The sequence below is a fragment of the Lycium barbarum genome, chromosome 3 (genome assembly GCF_019175385.1).
Source record: "Lycium barbarum isolate Lr01 chromosome 3, ASM1917538v2, whole genome shotgun sequence".
Taxonomy (NCBI): domain Eukaryota; kingdom Viridiplantae; phylum Streptophyta; class Magnoliopsida; order Solanales; family Solanaceae; genus Lycium; species Lycium barbarum.
Window position 1 is genome coordinate 53,627,265 of NC_083339.1, and position 9,821 is coordinate 53,637,085.

The 9,821-nt window shown below is 37.3% G+C and overlaps 1 protein-coding gene across 1 annotated transcript; it reads left to right on the forward strand.

The window, feature by feature from the left end:
• Window positions 1-4,734: 4,734 nt before the first annotated feature.
• LOC132631185 (non-specific phospholipase C1) lies at window positions 4,735-8,644 on the forward strand. Its single transcript, XM_060346783.1, has 3 exons — window positions 4,735-5,950; window positions 6,998-7,174; window positions 8,177-8,644. The coding sequence occupies exons 1-3, from the start codon at window positions 4,831-4,833 to the stop codon at window positions 8,497-8,499; spliced, it is 1,620 nt and encodes a 539-aa protein (XP_060202766.1). The 5' UTR covers window positions 4,735-4,830; the 3' UTR covers window positions 8,500-8,644.
• Window positions 8,645-9,821: the final 1,177 nt, after the last annotated feature.

Consider the following 9,821-nt stretch of genomic DNA (forward strand, 5'->3'; position numbering starts at 1 on the left):
CGTTTCATGCCGCGCAGGTCAGCAGACAGGCGGATTTGATCCTTAGAAGCTCTACCAGCAGTGTTGACAGTGCTCCAGTTATTCCGGAGCCTCACTTCCTTGGTACTATTTTGTGTATATATATTCGGGCATGGCAGTACCCAACCCTTTCTATGTATAAGTGTACTACGTCTAGAGGCTCGTAGACAGATATGTACAGTCAGTTAAGTATAGTTAGGTATATGGTGTTTTGGCATGCTAATGTTGATGTATAAGTGATAACGAAGTTTATTAGTCTATGTTCAGAATGACGCCGCTAATGTTAATGTTCAAAAAAAAAAAAAAAAAAAAAAAGGCTCTGTTTACATGGCTTGCTAAGAGGTAAAGGTAAAACGATAGACAAGGGGTGCTCGGTACAAGTATCGCGTACTCGTCACGGCCCCTAGACGGGTCATGACATGGGTCATGTGTGTGTTCGTTTGTTTGTGATCTGCGTCTTAATGCAGTCCCGTTTGCTGTTGTGGCCAAAACGGCCCATTTGTCTGTATACGTGTATGTATCTGGCGATGTACATTCCGCCAATCTGTCAGATTTGGATGCGGCCCCAATGGCCTATATGTTTGTATATTTGCATATATTCGGCGATATGTCTTCCGCCGCCTCTGTTGGTTCTGATATGATATTTTGTACGCGCGACCACTTAAGATAATATTTGTATTCAATCTGTTTAAATTGATGAATATGAAATCTGAGTTAAGTTAGAATATGACAAGTTAGTATGTAAGTCTGTTTGGGATGTCCAAATAGGGCACCAGTCGCAGCCCACGGAGCTGGGTCGTGACAGATGCATTCAAACATTGAGACTGGTTTTCATGATTCATCTATACTTGATGTTTTATGTCTTACATACTCAGTACATTGTTTGTACTGACGTCACTTTTCCTGGGGACGCTGTGTTCATGCCACGCAGACCCAGATTATTTTGCAGGAAAGATTATACAGGAGACTGACTTTAGGGTATTCCGAGGCTATCAGCTGAATTGGTAAACTCCATTTCATTCGGAGTATGGCCGAGTCAGAGTATTTCTTTATTATTTGAGTCAGATGCATTATGGGTATGTTGGGGCCCTATCCCAAATTATGTTTTGATATCATGTTCTACATTAGATACTTTTGCAAACAGAGTTATTTATACAGTATGTCAGTCTTGTAAGCGGCTATGTAAGCCGACATATCATTTTGCATTACTTTACAGATTTCATATGACTACGGATTTTACTAGACTTGACAAAGACGAAAAGAATGTTTTTGAAAAGCTTATGTTATGCATTTCATTTAATGATTTAAGAGTCCAGTGAAATTATGAGTACAATGAGAATCAGCGGGTTCGCTCGGCTCTAAGTAAGGGTTGGGTGCCCACCATGCCCTATCAAAATTGGGGTGTGACAGGAGTAAAGCTCCGAGGCAACTGACCTACATTGCTGCTCAAAAGAAGGAAATCACGCTGCTAATGTTATGGAAATAATATTGCTGCCGTGTTTTCTTAAGAGCATTAACTACTCCTAAAAAATGAAATCTCAAATGTAACTCTCTTATCCTTTTTATTTGGAACATGGGGTCCACAAGCATTCATATTTCTATCCTAAAGTTGCCACCACAACCTTGTAAGTATGCTTAGTCACTAGCCACCCATTCCCATTGATCCACATGGATGTCTAATCAAATAACACCTATCCAAATAATCCTAATTAACACCAATTAATTAAAATCCCTACTCTACCACTTTATTTCTACCCCTATAATTGATTTTTGCTCTAAATTCACTTCAATATAAAATCACTTGTAACCCACCTTGGCGTATGAGTAACATATGACTCAAATATTTTATGATGCAGCCTAGTTATCATGACGAGCAGTTCCAACTTACCCCAAAGGTACGGGATATTACAGGCAATAAGCCATGAACGCAAAGATAGATAGCATGATGAACTCCATGGTTTCTTATGCGAGAGCATTCTTACAACCAAGAATCGCTCCAGCTACAGGAATAACAAACCCTGTGCTGGGAAGTTCTGGTGTAGAAGGTGCCCCCAAAAATTTAGGTGCCCTGGGCAACTCAGGAACGAGAGCAAAGACACAAGGGGCAGTATTCGCGACAACCCCCGCCGATTCACCCTAAGTTATGATAGAGTGTATAATGAAATGCTTGGAGGAACATGACAACCGAATCAATCAGATCTCCAAAGCTCCTCCGATCATTAAGGCTAACATAAAAATGTATTCCTAACACCCTTATAAACAAAGTGCAACCCCGACACTAATCCTGAAAATGTTACGATGCTCGATCTGGCCAAATATGATGGCACCACTGACCCCCGAGACCACATCCTGGTATACCCCACAGGGATCATGGGCAATGATCTCACCGAGTTAGAAACCGAGTCGGTTCTGGTCAAAAAGTATTGAGAAATCCTTACAAAGGGAGAATTGTCCTGGTATGCACTTCTGCCACGCCAATCCATCGGATCCTTTGCAGAATTGGTGTATGCGTTCATAAAGTCACATACTGGGACCCAGAGGGTAGAGAAATGGATGTAGGACATCTTCGCTATCAAGCAGAGACTGGATGAATTGCCCGTGAGTTTGCAGATAAATTTCAGAGGGAAAGAATGTTACTACCCAGAGTATTCTGATAACTGGGTTGTTGGTCTGTTAAGGTTTTTTCTCTTGAAATGGGGGAGTGAAATGAACGACTTCTAGGTCGACTCCCCTTTAGACGGGGTTTGGGCGGGGCAACTCGAGTTATTGGACCGGGTAGTGTGGATTCTGTTTGAAAATGATGAGTAAAGAAGGTTGATTTTTAGGAGTCTTAAATTGGGAAGATTTGAATTTAAAAGATAGTCGTTCTTAGTTTAAAATGTAACCAAAATTTATTTTGAAAAGCTAGTTTAACTCAATTGGAGATCAGTTACTTTTAGATTAACAACCAAACTTTGAAATCAAACCAATTTATGAAGTAAAATTGAGACGAATCGTTAATCCATTAAGCTTCTTAACTATCTCGAATATCCCATAAACTCTGGGTATTCATAAAGAGATCAAGACACATTTCAAATATCCCATAAACTCATGAGTATTCAAAAAGAGGTCAATATGTGGTCGGATACTTCATGACAATCAAATACTTTAAGAAGATCCACAATATCCTTTCATGGAAATCAAATACTTTCCAAGAAGGTTCACACATATCTAAATCCAAATCATGCTACGTTCGAGAAATACGCTACTAACGGTCCTCAAATTACGGAGAATACTTAGGAAAGAAGAATCAAGGGAGTAAATAGATTTGTACACGCAATATTCGTCAATAAAATCTTTTTATAAAAAAAATTAAGCTTCTTAACTTTAACAAAGTAAAATATTTATTTACAAAAATTAACTAATTATAGTAATTAAGCAGTAAATAACTTTAATTGACTATTGAAAATATGTATTCAATTAAAACACTTGTTTTTGACGTAAATTGATTTTCAAATTAATAAATATACGCAAAATAATATGTGATTAATTTATATAGCTATAATTAGTACTTAAAAATTATATTTAAAATATACATATAATATATATTAGGTTATTTTGCTAAATAAATGGCAAAATACCACTAGAAATAATTTTAAAAAATATGTAAGTACATATTTTAGTCTGTTTATAATTCAAGAAGCTTGACCAGTTAATTAAAAATGTGAAGGACCAAAATTGAGTGTCCACAATGTTGACTTGTATTATTTTCATCTAATTTTCTACTAAATAAATTTTATCCTAAAAAGTCTTAAAGAGTCTGAAATTTGGTTTTGACTTTGGATTTTCAAATCCCTTCAAATAAATTTGGACAAGGAAGTATAACAGACTGGTTGAAAAATGGAAAAAAACTAGTACTCCCTTCCTCTCAATTTAAGTATTTTAGTTTAAGGAATATAAAAAGACTTTAAAATTTTGCGGTCTTAAATTAAAGATTTGTGTAATGTACTAAAATTTCTTTTGAAATCTTATAGTTTTAAACTTCTCATATAAAATATTTAAATTGTCAACTTACTAAATATAAAAAGAGTTTTAAACACCATAAATATAAAAAACAAATTCACTTTTTTTGGAAATTTTGAAGTTGGAATTGTATTTGGCCATAATATTTTGAAATTGTAGTTTTTAGTGAAATATAATTGTAAAAAAATGTAAAAAGTGAATTTTTTTTTAAAATAATTTTTTCTTATTTTTGATATTCCGGAATACAACTTGAAGTTGTATTCTACATATTTATCGCCAAATGCCCAAAAATAATAAAAAAAAAAAATTAAAAAAAAGTGAATAATTTTTATAGCCGCGGGAGTAAACAGATAAGGCAACATCTGTAGTACCAAGTTTAACTTGCCCAAGTACCAAGTTTAACTTGCCCAAGACAATAGTAGTAGGATTAGTACGAATTTAATAATAAAACTTAGAATACCACTGCCAAATGATGCCTTTTTCTAACATTAGGCTCCATTATACTCTTCTGTTTCAATTTATGTGAATGTATTTTTTTTTAATTTGTATCAAAATAAATAATCTTTTTTTTAATTTAAAAATAAATTTACTTTATGAAATGATTTAAAGCCATATAAATATTCAAGATTTCTTTTGAATTATAAATTTAAAAAAATTTCACTTTTTCTTAAATGTTGTGTCCAGTCAAATGAATTTATATAAATTGAAACAGAGCAAGTATATGGTTTTAGACATTTCCAGTAACTTTTCTTGCCAAAGGGTAACACTTTAGTTATCCTCCTTAACTATCGTCACTGCCGCCACCGGAAAATGTTTTTCCAGGCGACCCGCTTTATTTCATTCTTTTTACTTTACCTTCTCTTATCCCCTTGCCTGTCCTTTTCCTTTCCCTTTCACCACAAGCGCGGCAAGCATCACAAAATTGATGGACCCATCAAAACTCTTGTCGTTCTGGTCATGGAAAACCGGTCTTTTGATCACATCCTAGGTTGGCTCCAAAAGACCCGACCCGACATGGATGGGCTGAATGGGTCCGAGTTTAACAGAGTGAATGCCTCAGACCCTTCTTCCTCAAAAATCTTCGTCTCGGATGATGCTGTCTTCGTTGACTCGGACCCGGGTCACTCCATTCAAGCTATCCGTGAACAGATATTCGGGTCGAATGATTCGTCCACCACAAACCCGGCTCCGATGAACGGGTTCGTACAACAGGCTCTAAATATGGGTGTTCCTGGTATGGAGCGAACCGTCATGAGCGGGTTTAAACCGGATTTATTACCGGTTTACACCGAGTTAGCCAACGAGTTTGGTGTTTTTGACCGGTGGTTTGCGTCAGTTCCAGCGTCAACTCAGCCAAACCGGTTATACGTTCATTCAGCAACTTCTCACGGAGCTTCCAGTAATGTCCGTAAAGACTTAATTCATGGGTTCCCTCAAAAGACCATTTTCGATTCTTTGGACGAAAATGGCCTTTCATTTGGAATTTATTACCAAAACATCCCAGCTACGTTGTTTTACAAGTCATTGAGAAAACTCAAACATATATTTAAGTTCCACAGTTATGCGTTGAAGTTTAAATTCCATGCTAAACTTGGGAAACTACCAAATTACGTGGTGATTGAGCAGAGATACTTTGATGTTAAAGTGGACCCAGCAAATGATGATCATCCATCACATGATGTTGGACTTGGACAGAAATTTGTGAAGGAGGTTTATGAGACGTTGAGGGCAAGTCCACAGTGGAAAGAAATGGCATTGTTGATTACGTATGATGAACATGGTGGTTTCTTTGATCATGTACCAACTCCTGTTTCTGGGGTGCCTAATCCTGATGGGATTATTGGTCCTCCACCATATTATTTCAGATTTGACCGCTTGGGTGTACGTGTCCCTGCTTTCTTAATTTCACCATGGATTGACAAGGCCACTGGTCAGTTATTTTGTTGCGTACTTATTTCATTTCATCATCATTTAACTGTTGTTGATATCTACTTAACATTTGTGAAGAAGGAATATATGTGATGAGGTGAGAGGAATAGGACTGACTCACTAGTGCGTTTGATATGAGAATTTTTGTAAATTATCTAGGAGTTGCAGCTTATGAGTTATGACTATGTTGAGAAAAAAGGGTGTGTGTGACTACAACTTTATAAGACTATGCTATTCTTTGGGTTTGGCAGTTCAGCGAGCTTTTACTGCACTAGATTTGAACAACTTGCACTGTGTTAGCGCGGTTGTGAATATAACATACTTCGGGTTCTACTTTGTCTTACTAAAATAAGAAATTTGCCAGCAAGCCCTTCAAACTTTAAAAATTGGTCTTCTGCTGAAATTAAATCCTTGGTACATTATAGATGCATATGTCAAGTTACCTTTGTGTGCAGAAGAAAACGTCATTAACATATATTCTTATATAATGTGAAACTGGCGCATATTTGTAAGTACTATTTAATGAGTTACAACCATCTACAAGTTTGTTGTTGATACGTTTCCAAAAGTTACACTTGCAGAATTACATACACTCAGATAAATATGGGCTTAGTGATTTGGCATAGAAGATTTAGACAAAATTTAACCTCAAAAGCCGCGCATTCACCCACACTGCCCCCACATTTTTATGGGACAGATGTCCTCTTTTGATAGTGGAGAGCACATCTAAAATAGCCTAAAAAGGAACATACGAATGCTACTCTATTAATTGCTTTGTTCATGCCTCTAGAAATTTAATTACTAGTATTTTCTGTATTGATCGAGAAGTTCAATGAGCACCTAAAGTTTGCTGCTTGCAGCTTGCAAAAGCTATGGGATAAATCAGTAAATTTATCTCTTTGATAAGTAATAAATCACTAGTTCTATTATGCTATATTGGTCTATCTTACCTTCTCTTTTATTGTTCTCTTTTCCTTGTCTGCAATAGCTTTATTGGTGCAGGTGGATTGGAATGTTTAAATATAACTGATCAATATGTTTGATGCAGTGATCCATGAGCCAACTGGTCCAAAGCCATCTTCACAATTTGAGCACTCTTCCGTTCCAGCGACTGTAAAAAAACTTTTTAATCTGAAATCAAGTTTCTTAACCAAGCGAGACGCATGGGCTGGGAGCTTCGAGAACTATTTCCGCCTGCGTAAGACTCCTCGTAATGATTGTCCAGGTTTGTGCGCTCAGTAAACCATGAACAAATAGTTAGCTACTTGCTTCATTATTGCATGCTTAATACTGAAAATTCCATCTTCATACGGACTGGCTGATAGTTACTTAGAAGATGGGAAAGTAACTACCAGTCTGCTTTTAGATGTTGAAAAAGCTTTAGGAAACACTACATAGTAGAAGTATTCTTGCTAAAATTCTTCACATACATATGGTTAAGGTATTCTAATGCAAGACACTTATTAGTACTTCTAAGGTGCTCTGACTACTATAACTATCAAAACACTGCTGCTTTCCTCCTGGATGAGCTGGTTTAACACCTCCTTGTGGAGCTCTATTGGCTCCCTCATGAACCCGTTGGTCCCGTCTTCAATAGAATCTTCTTTTGAGCCTTTCGAGTTGTAATTCTATTTCATCATTTAGAGCAGTGGGATGTTTTCCATCTCATGCATTGGTAAAAGCTGCGATTATGCTTTGTTCAGTCGTATGGTTTGCTAAAACAGATAGCTAAAGCTTTCAGGAGGTAGGGAGGAAGAAGAATTGAGTGCTTTATCTTTTATGAGTGCTGGCCTGAATTTGATAGAACACATCTGATCTGATATAGCCAAAGGTTGGATTATCCGAGCGGGTCTACACAGTATACTATGTTGAATTGTGTAAAATCACTTCATTTAAAACCTTAAGTTGGTAGAGAGTGAACATTTTTATTTAGGTCTGCAACGCGCCCCCTCACGTGCGGCTTATTTTTTTTTTTTTGGTTGAGCCAAGTATGTGAATATTTATGTTTATGGCTTGAGGTAGCCTCGAACTTAGGACCTCTGCTTGATTTACTACCATGCTGTAATATGTGAACTTCATCTAGAAGCTTCGACGCTTTTAAAAGGAACATTTTATTTACTACTTTAAGGTTTGCAATAACTTAGATATCTTTGGTCATTAGTAGCCATTCCAAATTATTCATACTAAACAAGAGCCGGTTAATCATAATGATTTGATCTATATGCAGAGAAACTTGCCGAGGTGAAGATAAATCTGAGACCATGGGGACCAAGAGAAGATGTAAAACTGTCTGAATTTCAAATAGAAATGATCCAGCTCGCTTCACAGCTTAATGGTGATCATGTTCTCAAAAGCTACCCTGATATTGGACGGAACATGAATGTCGGTGAAGCTAATCAATACGTAGAGGATGCAGTCAACAGGTTCTTGGAAGCTGGTAGGGCTGCTCTGAGAGCTGGAGCAAATGAGTCTGCCATTGTTGCAATGAGACCTGCCCTCACTAGCCGACCATCAGATGGAGGATTTAACAAGTACCTGGAACCCTACTAAACTAATCTATTATTGTAACTACTGCTTGTATATAATATATATTGTTGTAATCCACGTTCTTATATTTTGAACAAAAACTTCTTGTTACCCATCAATTGTGTCCTTCCAAGGACAAATTATAGATTATAATGAAGTCTTGAGAGTATGGGAAGTCTCTTTTCAGTGTTGGAACGATTATTGTAATCACTTTTAGTAATAGTAATCATTCTAGCCACGGGTAGGACCGCGGGTAGGATTTATCTCCAATTTTGATCGTCCGTTGGGAAGTCTGCTTTCCACTCGTTACACCTACAGATTCTAGGGAAAATATTTGCTATGATCACTCTCTTATATGAAACAAAGTTATACTGAGTATTTTCTGCTTACATTATTCTCTACTTGAAAATGGGCAATTGATAAATCTTTCAACGTCTATTTCAGTAGTAGTTTGCGTCTTCACTTATCCTAACATCGTTATCCTTTTAAAATAGCATGGTATCATTATTTTGTTGTCGTGATTATTGGGTCGGGTAAGCCATCAGATATTTTAAGGCAAAGCAAAGACTTGCGACTTTTCTTTGTGACGGTAACCTGACAAGTGGGTCTGGTTAGCCGACTAACCCGCAAAATGCGGCTTGTGGTTTAAAGGCCCACTATTGGCTCAACATTTACTACGGCGGCCGGGGTTGACTAGATACTAAAGATCCTTGTTCTGAGATTTCTACATCGAACAATGGCCAAAAATATCCCTAACGTATAAAAATGGCGCAAAAATACCTTCCTTCCATCTTTGGTCTAAAATACCTTCAACCTTCTTTTTTGGCTCAAGGATACCCTCAAACTAAATGCGTTAATCTCACGACCCTAACCCTCTGTTTGGATGGTTGTTTCTTGTGGTTCATTAATGTACAGTATGGTGTTGTATTGTATTGTACTGTATTAATGAACGCAATGTTTGGATAGACTGTATCATTTGATGTGATTTAATAACATTTGTATTGTTTGGTTTGACTGTATGGTACTGTACAATAACTTGTAAGTTTACTAAAATACCCTTAACTCTTAATTAGAAATTAGTTTATATATATTAATAAAACTCAGGTAAAAAATAAATGGGAACTTTAAAAAAATAAGTAGGTAGTGGGTGGTAGGGTCAGGGTGCGTGAGTGGTAGGGTGGGGGTGGGGTTGGGTGGTGGTAAGGGGTAGTGGGTGGGGGTGGTGGAGGGGTGGGTAGTGTGAGGTGGGTGGTTGTGGGATGAGGGTGGGGGTAGTGGGTGGTAGGGTGGGGGTAAGTGGTTGTGGAGTGGGCTTGGGTGGTGGTTGGGGTGGTGGGGTGGGGTGG